Here is a 17,080-nt window from a genome sequence, read left to right on the forward strand (position 1 = left end):
AGCCGCATTATGTTTTTAGTTTGGGCTGTGTGTAAGTAAGGGAGGCATGCAAGATCCCTTAATGCCAGCAGTTCAGCCTGAAAAACGCTAGCAAAATCAGGATGCCTAAGCGATTTAGCTCCATTAAGGGTCTCAGAAAAAATCCCAGAATCCATCTTTGAGCCGTCAGTAAAGATGGTTGTGTCGAATCCTATCGACACGATGTCATCCTCATAATCTTCTCTGGATGGGAAAATAACCTTAACACCCTTACTAAGCCTTAAAGTAGGAGTGCAGTAGTCAGTGTCTACCGAGATAATATCTGAGAGAATCAATTTCATTGTGTTGCAGTGACCATAAGTTTTAAACAACCAGCTGTTTGATTCCTTCAGCCTAATAGCGCTGCAGGAAACTATGAATTTAATAAAAAGGTCGATTGGTAGAAGATCCAAAATAACGTTTAAGGCGTCCGTTTGACTACTTACTTGCCCAGTAAATCTTACAATAACATCTTAAAGTTTTCTCGGTAATCTATTTACGGGAAGGGTACTAGTCTTGAAAGGCTTTAAGAAGATCTGTTTCTATATTTAGGATAATTTGGTGCGATACTGGTTAAGGTGATTTCCGTTATGTTCGGAATAACCCCAGAAATGTGGACAGTAGTTCATCCCTAATTTTGAGATAGCTTCATATGTTTTATACTTAGCTGACTGATGTATGCTTCTGTTTCTGATGAAGTTTGACCAGGTAGCATTTATGGAGTTTTTTTAACTTTACAAGTTATTGATGCTCTGTAAACGAAAAATGTTTAAATAACACCAAATTATCTGGATACATTAAAATTTTGATTTAAAAGTCATCAACAATAATTCCATACGGCGACATTCGATAAAAAAAAGAAGATTAATAGGATCAGATTTTTTCGTTGTTTCAGTCCTAGAGAAGTAATGAAACAGTGTGCTAAATCCTTGCAATTCCATTTACGTTATAAAGCCCCTCAATAACTCTTGCAAACATCTGAGCTATTCTATTTATTGTGTCAATTGCTCATTGAAAGTTCACAAAAAAAAACACAACTTCTTGGGTTTTCGCAGGTACATATAACCTATTTTGGTAAGCCTTAAAATGTATTCAACTGTCGGGTAACGATTTCAAAAACTATTTTTAATCCGCTGATAAAAAACTCAGAATTTCGACGAACATTTAAGAGCAGAGTATCCTGAGTCTGAAGATATGTACTACTTGCTTTTTAAAAATTTTCTCGAAGATTTGACTAGGACAGGATAGAAGTTTCATTAAATTGGTGAGTTCTCTCGATATTTTTAATCGTTTTTCAAAATCCTACGACTTCTAAAAAAGGGGAGGGCTCTAGTTGTTTGTCATATGTCCCTTCTTTCCAAGGTCATGGAAACGCTGATTAATTATCAGCTTAAGAAATATCTTGAGGAACGGAAAATTTTTAAAGACCGGCAGTCAGTGGAACAAATCTTTACTTCGTTTTGGAAAAAGTAAGATTATTGCACTTAATATATCAAAGGGATTTGATAAATTCTGGCATCTTGCTCGCTTACCAAAAATGAGTGCTTTTGGTATTGACCAATCTCTTCTTCGTTGGATTAGAAACTTTCTTTCGAACCGTTCAACACAAGTTGTTTTGGACGGATTCAAATCTGAAACCCATCAAATAAATGCTGGTGTTCCCCAGGGCTCCGTTTTTTCTACGACCCTTTTTGTTCTAATCCAATGCATTGTTTCGCTCACGGTAGCACTGTTATCTTTTTATGATCGTTTCCAGACTCACAAAAATATGATTAGCTCATTAAATTCCGACCTATAAGGCATTGTACAATGAGGAATAGAAAACCATGTGGAATTTAATGCTTCAAAAACCCAATGCTGTCTTTTATCGTTAAAGCGAGATAAACCCTCTTTGCCAGTATATGTGACTGGCACTTGCATGAACGAAACGGAATATCTCGACATCCTCGGAATGTGCATCAGTAACCACCTTTTGTGGAGGAATCACAAACGCGATTTCGCCGAAAATGCCGCAAGATGTCTAGGTTTTCGAGACGTTGCAAGAAATTTGTCTCTCCGTCTGATCTGGCTACAATCTACAAAACCTATATACATACGTCTGAAACTTGAATTAACTCTCATCTCTGGGCTGTTGGTGCAGTAACTTATTTAAGCCTCTTAGACAGTATTGAAAGAAGAGCTTTTTAAATGATTACGTCACTCGAACATCGACGCAAGGTTTCTTGTCTCGCTCTTTTTTATCTTTATTTTAACGGAATATGCTCTAGTGAAATAGAAAGTTGCATTCCTCCCCTTAAACATTTTAACCATAATACCCGCGCTTCTAGGAATGCCCATCAGTTTACTCTTGAGCCCAACTTCGGTAACTATGAAGTACAGAGATTAATTTTTAAGCCGTACTACGCGAAGGTGGAACGCCTTGCCACGCTCTATCTTTCTCTCACACTGTGTCTTTGGCATATTAAAGGTACATATATGAATCCCTCTGTGTTCGCTTATTATAAAAAAATAGTGATGTTTTTCCCGCTTACAAATAGTTTGGAACTGAAGATTTAATTCTGCATAGCTTTTTTTTAATGCACTGATTGCAATACTTATGAAAAAGCTTGAGAAGATCAAATTTTTTTCTTGTTGTCACAATCTCTATGTCATATAATGGTCAACCGGGCTTCTTACAGCCTGTTCTTGTTTTACGAATAACAGCTGAAGAATCAATTATTTACTTAAGCGTGTCTTATTTACAAGAGTCAATACAATTTAGAATTCTTAGCTTCTAGGTAGACTTAAATTTCAAATCGTTTGAAAAGTTATTTCTTCGTACCAATTTGCTCGATATTCTGTTTGTAAATAATTTCAAATTCGTTAGAACGTTAAATTAAATTGTATTGTTGTATATAAAATAAATGTAAAATATCTAAACTGTATCGGTGTTTTTATTACTGTTGAGTAAATTAAACTAAATGACAAATTAGTAGCAGGTATGGGTATTCCCTCAATTAAAAAAGTTGTTTTGTTTGGCTTATACCTAAGCGAAAAATACAAAAAATCTGCCTTATAATATTTCTGTCGAAAGATGATTATACATTTCCTCCTAGCTACTTCGCGTTATGTTTCCGAATAGATTTATTGCAGTCATAGCTAATAACAAGTTGATTGGTACTTACCTTGGACTTTGCACTTTTTACGTCATTCAATTTCCAAGAAAAGTGAGATATGAAACAAAAATTTAACAAAAATACCATCTCGTAACAAAAACTAAAATTTTAATAAAAACAAAAACAATCTAACATTTTATTTATTTTCAATACATTTAAATTTAAAAATATGAAGGTACTTAATGTGCTACAGGAACCATTGCTTGTGGTTCATTGCTTTGATAGTGTCGCTCCATGTGATGCAGGATTTCGAATCCAACTTCCACCATAATTAGAATTATGATCATCCATTCGAGACGGATATGATGTTTGTCATTTAAATTGTGCGAAATCAATTCGGCCAGCTCAACACAATGGTTGATTTTTTCGTTCATAACTTTGGTTCTGCGGTTGATGCTGAAATACGAACAGACTTGAATGTAAAGTGTTTCCAATTGCTCACGATCCCAATAGAAGTCAGGAGTGTCGAGTAAATCTGAGCTTAGATTTATCATGTGTCGCAGAGCGAATAGCTCTCCAGTCATACGTAGTGCTTGGGCCCTATCAATCTTGATGCGGCGGCCTTTCTTAAGGTCTTCCGTTAGATATTCCATGCCTTCGATGTACCTCTCCAGGGTAGCCTCCCATATGCCCAGTTTGATGGATGTTGCCATAGCGTTTGAGAATGTGTATTTCTCTAAGAATGTCTGATCTCCTTTGGAAAGGAAAAACTTGCCGTTTTTGAAAAGAGCTTGCGTTTTACTTGGCTGTGTGTCCTCTGCGATTTCGATAGGTTCAGGGATATAGGTATACGGCATGATTTCACTCTCGCCCTTGACAAGCACCTTCAAATATCCATCTTTCTCGTATGGTTTCAGAAACGAAAGCACATTATTTGCTTCTAATTCGTTGAAATTCCACATAACAACGGATCCTTCTCGGAAGAAAAATATATCTCTTGCTTCCCCATTTACCATGTACTTTGCAGTGACATAGAGAACATCCTGTTCTGCTCCCAGGTTGTCCGTTGAAAAAAACTTCTTAGCCGCATACAAGTTCTGCTCCTCTAATCCGACGACTAATGCTTCCAGATCATACTGCTCGGCAGTAGAAAATGCGGTTACGTTGAAAAATCCCTGAGCAGCAAGATCCTCTTCTTCGTTGCGTTTTTTGCGAGTTACACGCTTCTTGATTTGAATTGGCGACACTGTGTTTTCATGTACTGAACGATATTGCGTTAGGTTCTTAGGAACTGCAAGGACTTTTCTGTAATTACAAAATAAACTACGTTTAGCTGCTGTTGTGACTGTAAGAAATCCTCTTTGTCCAGAGGTTTGTGCGATGACAGTGAATCCTTTGGCGAATAATGCTCGTGTGAAGTTCATTGTGTACGAATATGCAATTGATGAATGCGACTAAGTGATGAAATCCAGCATATTTCACCGGCAATAGTGGTGATGGAAAGAGTAGGTTATTCAACAATTCAAAGGAAAATTACAAATGCAGCAATCAGCAAAGGTATCAAGTCCAACCGCATAGCATACCTACGACTGTATCGGCTTCACTTTCGATTCGGGTTTGACAGATATCGCACGTGTGACGTTAAGTGTTGCCCAGTGCTGTCTTCAATATTTGTACTATTGACCACTTAAAAGTGTTGAGTAAGCATCATTACTGAGTTTGCAGACAAGGGGCCTTATAAATAGTCAAAATAATAGCTCACTTAAATATTAAACTGGGCTCTGCTACCATTTATTTGTTTGTTGAGAAACAAACTATAAATGTACCGTTAAATATAACTCCACGGCGTGTTCTGTTATTTTGACAGCATACAAAATAATATTTTTCAGTTAAAAAGCATTAAGAATTGTTGGGATTGTTCGTGAAAATATTGTAGAAGAAAGTAAGTGGAAGAATACTTGTTTTAATATTTCATTGTGTTTTTGTTTTATAAATGTCAATCATTTTCGAAATGGCTGCAGTGTCGAAAAGCTGAGCATCGACATATTTTCTGAACGGTAACATTTTTAAACTTTAGTGCCTCCTTTCTTTGGCCAAATCTTCTAAGATGATTATGTCTTCAACATTTGAACCATTAAAATCTATTTTAAAACTTAATTTTGTTCAAATAAATATTTATTTTTGACTTATTTTTATATTAATTACTAATGTCACCTGAATTCTAACTTTTTCACAGCGAATGTAGTAGATAATGCAATAGAGGGGTATTTATTAAAAGACTTATTTTGGTTGAAGCGAAAAGTAACACTTCGTTAAAACCAAACCAGGCGTGTTTTTAGCGACTTTTTATTGTTAAGGCTCATAGTCGAACAAATAAAGTCTTAATATAAACTTCCTGTTGAAAACAATCACAAAAGGAACTAACTGTTCTTCCAGAAGAAGTCTTAATTAGTTTACGTATTAACGAGTGCAGTGAATCTGTCCAATTTCCAGCTAAAAATTTTTAAACTGTTAAGCTGACAGCTAAAAATTGAATTAGATTTATTAAATCTGCCAACAAATCATAACTCAAAAGTAAATAAATTTATTTTTCCCCATGGAATGCAAAAACGATGGAAATTTGTGTTTTGACAGATGTAGATCAAAATTAAATTGATTTATACCCATAGAAAACCCCATTAGTTTATGTGATTAAAGTAGTTCTTATTTGATTATTTTCATACAAAGTCAAAATAATTAAGAGTCGTTTTGATCACAGCGGGTTTTAATTTTAACAAAACTTCGAAATCGGAATCAGTTGTTAATTTCAAACTTAGTCTTTTTTTCTTTAATTCTCATCAGAAGTTCTTCAACTAATTTAATCTACCCAAGAGCTTTTGATAATAATGAACTGTGACTTTTAAAAGAGCAACGATCACTTACCCGATTCCACTGCATTGCAAATGTGTTTTTTAGACGTGTTGTTTTTAAGAAGAAATAAAACTTTATGGGCAAGAATATAATATAAAAATGACTTTGCGATAGTAGTTGGCTTGAATACAAACCAGTTAAAAGGCTCAATTTTCGACAACTGTTCGCAGCAGTTGGGACGGTATGTGAGCAATAACTTGCTGAAGATTTTTTTCCAAGGCGTAAATTGTATCGGGATTATCATTTTAGACAAGATAACATAGCCACACAAAAAATATGCCAGTGGTGCTAAAACGATCCTGACACATCAGACAGACGCAAGATAATGCTCCCAGCAAAAGTTTTGTGTTCAATAAACTGAATACAGAGCCATCTTGTTGGAACTGAAGATCGTCCACATCAACATCCACCAATGCAGACACAAAAAAGTCATAAATCATGACTCTAAAGCGTTCCCTATTAACCGTAGCATTATGGCTGGATTCATTTTTGAAAAAAAAATGTGGAGAAATGATTCTCTATCTGCTTATTGATCACACCAAACAATGAATTTTTGGGGATGTAACGGTGTCTCGACAATTATGCAAATTAACGCACTCATGTAAACGGTGAGTGAGTTTCATCGTATTTTGAACAGAACCATTGTTTTTTAAATAAATGTGCACAATTTTCAAACGTTGTTCAAGAGCAAAGCTTTTAATAGCATTATAATAGTGACAGCTGTCAAAAAGACTAATTGTGTAAAAAGTATTGCAAGATTGAAAATCAACCTTGTTAAAAAAGTACCCGTTTTTTAAAAGGTTGAACAAAAATAAACGTATTTGAGTTCCTGACAACAGTACTCGCACACAGGAATGGTTGAGAGTTGTAAGTCACTAGGCCCTGGTTCACAAGGGACTGTTGCGCCACCCCATTTTTTTTTTTGATTTGAGTTCCTGAGAAATTATTTATTAAAATAATACCCGTGTCCTGACTTCTGATGGTTAGTGCGTAGGACTATCATGCCAGAAATGTTGGGTTTTATACCTGTGTGTGCCACCTCTGGTTTCTCTTCCACGTCTACAACCTCTTGCAAGGAATCGACAAATTCTTCAAGAGTAATTATTGTGATATTACTCAAACTTACGAATTTGGCATACAAACTGTTACTGTAGGTCTCATCTATCTCTGAAATGACTCGCACATGAATAGTTGAGAGTTGAAAGTCATTAGGTCCTGGCTGTCTACGAGTTGTTGCGCCACCTCCTTTATTATGAAGTCAGTCAGAACTTTTCGTTGAAATGTTTAAAAAATAATTTCCTAATTCTAAAATAAAGAAATATGTAAAGTAGAATATTTAATCTAACTTTTAATTCCATAAGCGGAAACTAGAAATCGACTAAAAACTATTTACAATGGGCAGGTTCAGACGACATAAGGGACTTTAAAGTTAGGCAAGTTGATAGTATCGGATTGGCTAGCTGTCAAAAAATGATCTTCCAATTAAGACAACTTTAATGGAAAGCTGACTGGGAAGTAAGTCAAGAAAAATCTCCCTAACTATCAAGTCAAGTCTACTTCTATCAAAATGACACTTGATAATGATTTTTCATTCAACTGAAAGCTGAACTTTATTACTCTATGATTTATTAATTTTCTACAAAACTTTATTTAATGCTTTCTGTGAAAGGGTTCCTTGTCAATTTGGAAAAGAAGTAACTAATATTTCTTTACAATAAAAATACAAATCGTTGTGGACTTGTATCTTGCTGAGGAGTGTTTTTATGACAGTAATTTTGTTGGTACTTTTTGTTCTATGAACTCAAAGTGGAGATGTGACGCTTGAAGAACTAACTAGTTGCCTTGGTCAAAATTTACGTTCAAAGAATGAAGTTGACTGAAAATGAAGTCCCTTATGTTGGCTGAACCTGCCCAATCACTTTGAGAGTAAGAAAATTATTAAAACTTTCATGTATGAACCATTTTTAATCTCAGGTTTAAAGTATTATTTAAAAAAAATGACAAAATAACGATTTATATTGTCATTAATATCAGAAGTAACTTAAACTAACTAAGCGTAAAATTATCGTCGCAATTAATTTTATACTTTTAAACTTCGTCATTTGGATTACAAAAATGTCTGTTTTGAGAAAGGTAGATGAATGAAATAATTAGGTACATTTATGGAATTTTAGTGAATGCCGTATGCTTGCATTTTCAATGGGACTTATTTTAATGTTTTCGTTCTTTTCTATTCATTTTTGAATTACTTAACAGTAATTGCAATTCACACAACTATATATATGTACATCGGATTCCTAAAATAACATCCTATAACTTCACTACAATTGGCTGTAAGTTTTTTTTACAACTCCTTATTTTGAAGTTACTTCCTTATTGTTCCTATGACGTCCACAATTCTTGGAAGGCAACTGCGAACCAACATCAATACTTACTAACGTACTCCTTTTACAGTCGCATCACACGAGTATAGAATGCCTCCTTCTATTCTTACATCCCATTTTAATATTCATCACAAATATCTTCTGCATCAATATATCTCCTTTTAAATGCTTACCTATTTTCGTAACGATGACTTTGTATTGATCATTGCATCAAAAGGAGTTCGCTTATGTTAATGAAACAAAAACAAATACTTAAAATTCAATTCAATCGAGCTCACAGATTACTTAAGTGACTCACCCCACAAATTTGTGGCTTTCATCATGAATCACTCTCATAAATTGAACTTAATTGGAATAGATATTTTTTCTTGTTGTTTTTTTTTTGGTACATAGTTTTGTTGTGTTTATTTTGGAATACTAAAAAATATAAAATATACAAATTTTACTTTTTGGGATAACGAATGGTGCAGAGAAAAGAGAAAAAGGTATTTTTTGCTGTTGTAATATTTTGTATTTGTTGGGATGTTTTTGTAGTTGTTTCATAAATGCGATAAAAAAAACTTCTTTTTGTTTTGTTTATTAATCTTCTTCGTCGTAAATCGTAATTGCATCGTGTCGTTCGTCGTCATCATCATCATCTTTATCTTTGTTGTTCGTCGTCCAGCTGTTCTTCATCTTTAAAAACCAGTTAATCACTAAGGGACTATTACATTAAGCCGACAATAATAATTATATAAGAATATAAAAACAATATAATAGATAATATAATAATATATAATATAAAATGAACTGGAGACATTTTTGTTTTGTTTTTAAATAATAAATGAAACACATATATGTATATGTATTTGCATATACATAAATATATCTATCGCTACGAATACAAAATTCTGTGTTGAATCCAGACACTTAGTTCTTTGCTTCCTACTTCTAACATTTCTTGCTCCTTACTTCTTAGTCCTTGCGCTTTTTTTTACGTTCAATGCAAATGTTTTTGATGTTGATTTAAGATCAACTAGGCTTCCGTTTCTGCTCCTTTTAATCTCAGCCTGGCAAAGTCCTCGAAGATGATGTCATCATCTTGACCGTTGTCGTCGCCGTCTAGTTGAATAAGATTGGTTGTTGGAACTTCGGCGGCATTTTCTGCCGTCAGACCGGCATTGGCTGCTTGTAGGCTGCGTCGGGGCGATCTTTCTGATATAATTGGATCCGTGTCATCCTCTGGCTTGGGATGCATGAGGATAAATGGCAGCTCGGCAACCAAGTCACCGCCCAAGAGTGGGCCACTTATGAAAAGTTTCACCTTCACCTTGTAGTGCACAATGATGCCCAGGCTCTCGCGCTGTGTCGGATCTGCGATTATTGTGCTCGAGGCCAAATTTGTATCTTCGTGCTTCAACTGACCATCCAGAGCTAGACCCCACTTGTCTTTGTTGTTGGCCAGAAGCGGAGTCAATTCGAAGACCTTCGAGAGCGTGAAGCCGGGTTGCACTTGGACTCCGTCCTCCGACTCGGTTTCTGCCACCACACACTTGTACTGCGCCGTCGAGAACAGGCAGATGTCAGCAAATTGACGCACCAGCACCTTGATCTTCTTTACGGTGCGATTGGAATTATTGGCGATATGGACATTCACACAAATCGACTCGCCATGGTGGTACAGCTCCTTGTCCAGGCTGGCTTCGAGGTGAATTTTGTTTGGTTTCAGCATGAACTCTTTGCTCACCTCAATCGAGGGCTGCTCGCCAAGCTTGGAAGGGGCGTACATTATTTTCCGTATAGCTAGGCGAACAGAGTTCCTCTTGTGTGGTTTGTCGTCGACATTCTCGCCCACGAACGCCTTAAGTTCATAGTCAACTCCGCAGGGTTTGCCTGTGTCACCCGGAGCCGGTTGCAGCGACACCGATGCTGGACAATACGGAGGAACTTCGAAGTAAAATGGATATGCGTTTGGGCCGAGCTTCTTTATCAGCCTCTCCTGTAGCCGGGTCAAGGGTCGCTCTGATTCCATAATGGGGAATATTTGTTCGCTCGCCAAATAGAGATCTTTCCGAAACGTTAGTCCCAAAACATCCAAATCCTCGCGACCATACCTGAACGCCGCCAACACCTGTCCAAACACCTTGCGGTCCTTTACATAATCTGGCTCAATCAAGACCACTCCATCGATTGGATCTACATGCGACACATGATCCACAAAATCCCGTTTACCCAAATACACTGTTATTTTGCCATTGGACGAACTCTTTTTAAAGACTCGTGTCGCCTGTCGCTTCGAACTGCCATCGTCAATGTCCGGATCCGGAGAAGGCTGCGGGGATCGATGTAGACCTGAATTAATCATACTTCTGCTTCTACCTGTGTAAGAACCAAAATCAAAAATATATACAAATTCCAAAACGGCGAGTGTAGAAAGAAACTTTTTCCTTCTATTATTACTTTTATTTTTTAATACTTGCGTTGAGGGGCGTGCGTGACGCGAGCGTAATGAATGGAATTTCGTTTAATGTTTATCTCTCTGGAAGTCGAAGTAAAGTAGCAGTAGATATAAATTTGTGTTCGTTTTGTTCTTGTTTTATTCTTTTTTTTCTTTAAGTCAATAAAAATATGTACATCGGCGGGTTTCCTTTTTTTCTTCTTCTTGTGAGTTGTGAGCGAGCAAACTGTTGTTGAATGTTGATTCTGTTTTCTGATTTCTTATTTAAGCAGATTTTTGATTTCTGATTTTTAAGTTAAGTTTAAGTTTTCTTTTATAGCAGATTATATTATTCTGGTGCACACATTTGTATATTATTTAAATTTCAAACAATAGTTTGCGGTTAGGAGAGGAAAAAAACATTCAAAGTTTATTATATTTTTGTGAAAAATGTTAAAATTAGTTAATTGAAACGACGAACATAAACGCCCAAATATTTATCTAAACTCATTTTTCTCGGCAAATGTCAAGTTTTTTCTTGTGTGCGATATGTGCTGTGCAGTCAGTGTGCGGTGTTTTGGTGTGTGCGTGTGAACTGTTGGTTTATGAGGCGGCGGGGGTGACAAATGTTTTTTTCCTGGAAATTCTTCGTGTCGATGGAAGCGCTGCCTGTGGTTAGTTTATGTATCGAATAATTCAACCGGTAGAAAATGAATGGGTTCTTTTTCTTGACATAAAAAGAGTTATTCCAATGGTGTTCTTTTTTAAAGCCAAAAATACGTCATTTTTACTTTTTGCTTTTTTGGCTACAATTTGCTATTGTAAAATTTGAAGAAAAATCTGATTGTTAACAAATTAACGTTGAACTATTAACCTTCTCCTCATACTTGTGTAGGGGAAGTGAATTTAATGTGTACGTTCACGATTGAAACCACTGAATTTATTATTTGATTGTGATCATTGAAAATTTCTCACAATGAACCAAAAATCCTGATTCAATCCACGAGGAATTTTATTTTCTGAAATCTTTAATGGGAGTTGTATAAATTAAAAGAAAAATCAGTTGAACCTTTAGGCTAGGCGCGCACATGGAACTTTTAGTTTCAAAACTGTTTGGTTTCTAAACTGAGCACTAGAGACTTGTATGAGAGTCCGCGCACATATAGAAACCATTTAGTCGCCAATCAAACAACTTTTTAGTTTGTGTTTTGACACTAACTAAACAATCATCTCAAACCAATTCCTTAGTTTGTGTCACAAAGAATTATATGTAACTGCGTGAATATTCAACTAAATCGTTTAATAATTTTTTGTAAGTGCAAGAGAGAGAAAAATTTAGTTTATGTTTATTGTGTATTGGTTTATATCGTTGATAACACTCGGAGTTGCTTATGTGCGCGATGTTTGGGCAACTAACGATCGAACTATTTGGTTTCGAAAAAGTTGCATGTGAGCGGCGTGCCTTACCAAAATGTTAATTTCAGTTTTTGTTTGCTTTCAAAAGAGTCGACTTTAATATTAAGGTCATAGCATGTATCGTTTATTAATAAGAGATCATAGCATAAATATCGAATTTCATGCAAATTTTAAATTCAACATTAAATTTGACAAAAAATTGTCAATTTTTTAAGATACATATAGCAATATGTTAGCACCCTTATACATGTTAGTTGATACTTTAAAAAAAAAACAAAATTACTCCTTTCATTCCTACTTTTTATAGTTTATTTTACTCTTAGCTCTTAAACAGCTGCATACATTTGGAATGGAACAGACAGCGCCACCAACGAGTCTGAAGATTCAACACCAACTCTTTTTCCTTCTTGTACATAAAACCTATAGTACCATCATCGTGGGTTTTTATTGGGGTGACACCTAGTGCCTGTGTCCGACATTAGCTTTTGCAGTTTTTTTAATTATATAAGACTCCCAAAGCAACCTTGAGGCTACGGCGAACGTTTAAAAAAAACAGCTAAATGATAATACTATAGTGCACAAAGGTTAGGTAGCATTTATTTATTCTGACATTTCGATTATTATTTATTTAAATACTTCTTCACCACATTTAAAAGTAGCTTTACTAAATTCCCGAAAGCATTTTCTGTGGATTGCTTATAGCAATAAAATAACTGAAAATTTGTTTGAGGTTTTGTCATAAAATTCCACAAAATGATTTCATTTCCTTGATATTAGAGAAAAAGCTTTTAAATTTGAATCAAAACGCCATTGTACAATACGCTGGTGACTCTTATTTGCTTCTAATTTTAGCTGCACACAAGAAGAGTACTAAATATATATTTTCTAGACAGTGAAAATGTCAATAGTAGGTTTCTTTTGAACTGCTTTTTACCAGGGTGACAACTCTTACTAGGGGTCTCCATTGAACATTTCTGATGACAGGACTATTGGCCTACCATCAGATAATCCAATAGAGACCAACAATCCAACATCTAGTCCATGATCCGGTCATCACAGTTTGGATTTTTCGAGCGGATCAAAATCCTGCCATTAAATTTGACGTTTGTCAAATACATTTAATTTCTTATATTGTTGTTGTTTACTACATATTACTTACCTGTATCAGTTAGCTATTGACCGACATGCTACAAAAATGCATATAGTCTGCACCGTCCTCCTATAGTAAGTCCGTGAGTAGGTGTGTATCTCAAATTCCCTTACTTCAAGAAATGGATTCGCCCAAAACCTCTGTTTTCTTTTATCCTCTTCAAAAGTTAGTTGTTGTAGTTCCTCCAGCTTTTTAACCAGTATTCATTTTTTTAAAAGGGCTAATTTTTATTTACTCAAAGCATTTTTTTTTATATAATTCGTTTGAAACTTAATTTTGTAAAAAAACAACAACTACCGACACAAAAGCTAAATCAACAAAAAAGTAAACAACACATTAACCGTTGTGTCAAATGTGACATTTGAAGTTGCTCATGGCAAGACATAATATGCCCAGTCAACTCAACCACTGATCTGCGTTATGATCAGATCATTGAGAAATATACTTACTAATAGCCTTTCTACACCGAACCGAAAACTCGGTTTTCGCAAGTTTTCCCATACATTTTTCTTATATATTGCAATGGCTATTCTTTTTTTCAAAGATATGCACTTTCTAAAGTTGGTAACGGGCATTTTTAGTTTTTTCAGCTCATTGCACAATATGTTGAATGTTTCACGGCTGATTCTAAAATGCTGTTTAAAAAACTCAACATTGTTTTCTAAGACTTCGTGTTCTCAAAAAGTGCTTATAGGTAGAAAGTGCAGTGAGGTAGAAAGTTTTTTTTTATAATTTAGAGGTAAATGGTATTATGGAAGCCTCCCTTTGTCCACATGCTTCTTTGTCGATGATGATTCTCAATTGCATCAATCAAACTCTTATTTTTTTCATTTTCAAAACAAAACGCTGACGTTTTCTGGTCATGGTAGAGCCTTGAGGCAATGATATGAAGTTGAGCAAGAACTTCATACTTTGTTCCAATTTCTTTGTATGTTTGGATATCAAACCAATTTGGCGAGAAATCATTTTATTTCACAAATTATTCGAAAACCAATAAATTTTTAAATTAAAAATACATACATGTATTATTTATACAAAATTTGACAATTAGTATCAAAATAATGGAAATTTCAAACGAAAACTTGTTAATACTCGGTGTGAACACTTTATGAGTTTTCGAAAACTTTTCGCCGAAAACCGGGTTTTCGGTTTGGTGTGGAAAGGCTTAAGATATATTTTTTTATGTTTAAAAAATGATTCGATGCTAAAAAATGTTTCTCTACAAATTTATTTTTGACAGTTCATGAGGCGCATACATCTGTGAAAATGAACGCATTCAAGATATTCTTGTTCTTCTGTCATTGGTGAACTTCAATTGGTGAAAAAAGTGTAGTGTTGAATTGCAAGTAAACAGAAAGCGGAAAAGTTTGGAAAGAGAAGGTAAAAATCGCGAAACTAACTATCGTCAATTCGTATCAGAGGTTCGTATCGTCTTTAACATTTTTTTCTTTTCATAATTAAAGAATATGAACTTACCTTCGGCAGCCAAAAATTAAAAAAGGTGGAAATTTTGAATAACAGTCAACACACAAAATGGAAAATGTTTTATTTTCAAACTTGAAGAAGTTATACGACAGTGAACTCTACAGCTGCGTGATTTCTGTGGTAAGAGCATTCTACCTATCTTCATTAATTAAGTTTCAACAAAAAAAAAGAACAATTCTTTTTCTAATGGTGTTTTGTGATTTAGGCCAGCCTGCTTACAACTGTCTATCAAAATGACAGATTGGTTGCAACTCCCGAACAGGAGTACCAGGTACTTTTGTTTCGTGGAGACGCGTACTATCATGAACGAAAGTTTCGTTTGGCAGCAACACACCTGCATTCGGCTCTAACTATGCGAAAGACCCTTATGAGGCGTAAGAATCCTAGTTTTGATTGGATCGAGAACACCTATGATCAGTTTACGGAGCTAGAAATTAAATATCGTCTAGCTATATGCTATCGTAAGTTGAATGACTCGAATTTGGCTATTTCGACATTGCAATCGATTCCGAGTAAGTCAAGACTTCCAAAGATAAACATGCTTCTGGCAAAGCTACAACATCACCACTCAAGAAATGCATTGGAAGCTATTGCCTCTTACAAAGATGTACTGCGTGATTGTCCAATGGCATTGGAGGCTATAAGTTCACTCTTGGAAGTCGGCGTTGATGGAATTGAAGTCAATTCGTTAGTAGTGAATGGTAAGCAAGAAATGACTTTATATAATTGGTGTTTTCAAGCTTAGTTTATAATTTTATAGTGAGTTCGGCTCCCAAAAATGTTGAATGGTTAAGTTTGTGGATAAAAGGCCATGCTCAAATATATGTTCATAAACATCTGGATGCGTCAAAAACATTCCAATCTATTAACGACAACACAAAACTCCATCAAAACGATCATATTCTAACGTTAATTGGAAAAGCTCTCTACTACAACGGGAACCATGCTCAGGCGCAGCAGTATCTAGAAACAGCACACATGATAAGTCCATATAGCACAGAACATATCATGCCATTGGCCGTGGTCTATGCGAGGAATAATAATCTAGCAGAGTTGGAAAAGCTGGCTAGCCAACAATCCAATATCAATGAATTTAGTTCGGAAAATTGGTTTGTCATGGCTGAGAGTCTATTGGCGAATGGAAAATACGAACAGGCTTCCTATTTTACCCACAAAGCAATTGCGTTTGATCCAACAAATGTTGAAGCGTATCTTTTGCGTGGGAAGATATTTCTTCAGTTAAAACGATATAAGGAAGCAATTCATTGTTATAGAACAGTTCAGAGTTTGGCTAACTATCGTTTTGAGATGTACAAAGGTCTTGCGGGGTGTTACATCGGACTTAAGCGCTTAAAAGATGCACAAACAATGTGTGCTTTGGCTGCACGCTATTTCAGGACTTGCCCAAGGGGCTATGTGGTGAGAATTTTATTTTTCATTTGCATATTTCTCAGACTTATTATAAATTTGATAAAATATAAACAGCTACTTGCCAGTATACTTCTGTACTCTTCGAATACAGTTACAAAACGTCAGGCAAAGACTTTTATAAATCGGGCTTTAGAAATCGACCAGTTCTACTTTCCGGCCGTATCAGCGATGGCTCAGATCCTTCAATCTGAGGGAGAAACACAGGAGGCCATAAAGCTGTTGAAAAAACAAGCGGCTAGCTATCCCAGTTGCAAGCTTTTCACAATGCTTGGAGATATTTTAAGTAGCGAAAAAGACTTGGATGGTGCTTTGGAATACTACACAATTGCCCTAAGGTTTATATAAAATCAAAAAAAAGAAGTGAATCTTTCTAGGTACAAAAATGGGTTTGATTTTTTTATAGCATGGAACCAACAAACCACCGAGCTTTAGAGGGTGTAAATGCCCTTGGACAGGCTTCTGAAACAACAACAAAACAAGATGAGTGTTCTTTAGCAACAACTTCACAGGATGAAGAATGGCCAATCGATTATGATGAACCATCAATTGAAGCAGTTGAGTTTTCATCAACAGCTGCTGCTAATCCAGATGGCGAATCTGAAAGCGATCCGATATGGTCGGATGTAGATGCTTAGGCTATCGTAGTTTTATCTTTTAATTATTATAGTTATTGAATCAATACAATTCATTTACAGTTATCAATTATTATTATTATTGTTAATCTTATTTTTCAGTTAAATATGATTTTCCATTTTTACTTTACCAAGCGAAAGAT

General features: G+C 35.4%; 3 protein-coding genes across 5 annotated transcripts; 1 reads left to right on the forward strand and 2 right to left on the reverse strand.

Moving 5' to 3' along the window:
• Positions 1 to 3,286: 3,286 nt before the first annotated feature.
• On the reverse strand, positions 3,287 to 4,721 carry LOC129938441 (required for meiotic nuclear division protein 1 homolog). The gene has a single exon (XM_056046001.1). It carries the CDS (start codon positions 4,535 to 4,537, stop codon positions 3,353 to 3,355), a length of 1,185 nt encoding a protein of 394 aa, XP_055901976.1. The 5' UTR covers positions 4,538 to 4,721; the 3' UTR covers positions 3,287 to 3,352.
• Positions 4,722 to 9,163: 4,442 nt separating this feature from the next.
• LOC129939838 (beta-arrestin-1) lies at positions 9,164 to 11,404 on the reverse strand. Of its 2 annotated transcripts, none has more exons than XM_056048005.1 (2): positions 10,867 to 11,404; positions 9,164 to 10,765 (listed from the first exon to the last, which is right to left on the reverse strand). In XM_056048005.1, the coding sequence occupies exon 2, from the start codon at positions 10,749 to 10,751 to the stop codon at positions 9,423 to 9,425; it is 1,329 nt and encodes a 442-aa protein (XP_055903980.1). In that variant the 5' UTR covers positions 10,752 to 10,765; positions 10,867 to 11,404; the 3' UTR covers positions 9,164 to 9,422. The 2 variants fall into 2 exon arrangements, with proteins under 2 accessions (XP_055903980.1, XP_055903979.1); XM_056048004.1 differs by having other exon boundaries at positions 10,847 to 11,403.
• Positions 11,405 to 14,659: 3,255 nt separating this feature from the next.
• Positions 14,660 to 17,080, forward strand: LOC129941811 (anaphase-promoting complex subunit 7). Of its 2 annotated transcripts, XM_056050540.1 has the most exons (6): positions 14,660 to 14,810; positions 14,875 to 14,994; positions 15,080 to 15,575; positions 15,635 to 16,293; positions 16,360 to 16,640; positions 16,709 to 17,080. In XM_056050540.1, the coding sequence occupies exons 2-6, from the start codon at positions 14,923 to 14,925 to the stop codon at positions 16,938 to 16,940; spliced, it is 1,740 nt and encodes a 579-aa protein (XP_055906515.1). In that variant the 5' UTR covers positions 14,660 to 14,810; positions 14,875 to 14,922; the 3' UTR covers positions 16,941 to 17,080. The 2 variants fall into 2 exon arrangements, with proteins under 2 accessions (XP_055906515.1, XP_055906516.1); XM_056050541.1 differs by lacking the exon at positions 14,660 to 14,810 and having other exon boundaries at positions 14,817 to 14,994.

Source organism: Eupeodes corollae, chromosome 1 (genome assembly GCF_945859685.1).
Source record: "Eupeodes corollae chromosome 1, idEupCoro1.1, whole genome shotgun sequence".
In the NCBI taxonomy this organism is placed as follows: domain Eukaryota; kingdom Metazoa; phylum Arthropoda; class Insecta; order Diptera; family Syrphidae; genus Eupeodes; species Eupeodes corollae.

Coding starts and splice junctions, on each gene's coding strand:
- LOC129938441 (XM_056046001.1), bottom strand. CDS start 4,537: ATGAACTTCACACGAGCATTATTCGCCAAAGGATTCACTGTCATCGCA.
- LOC129939838 (XM_056048005.1), bottom strand. CDS start 10,751: ATGATTAATTCAGGTCTACATCGATCCCCGCAGCCTTCTCCGGATCCG.
- LOC129941811 (XM_056050540.1), top strand. CDS start 14,923: ATGGAAAATGTTTTATTTTCAAACTTGAAGAAGTTATACGACAGTGAA. Junction 16,294..16,359: donor CTTGCCCAAGGGGCTATGTG/GTGAGAATTTTA, acceptor AAATATAAACAG/CTACTTGCCAGTATACTTCT. Junction 16,641..16,708: donor TACTACACAATTGCCCTAAG/GTTTATATAAAA, acceptor ATTTTTTTATAG/CATGGAACCAACAAACCACC.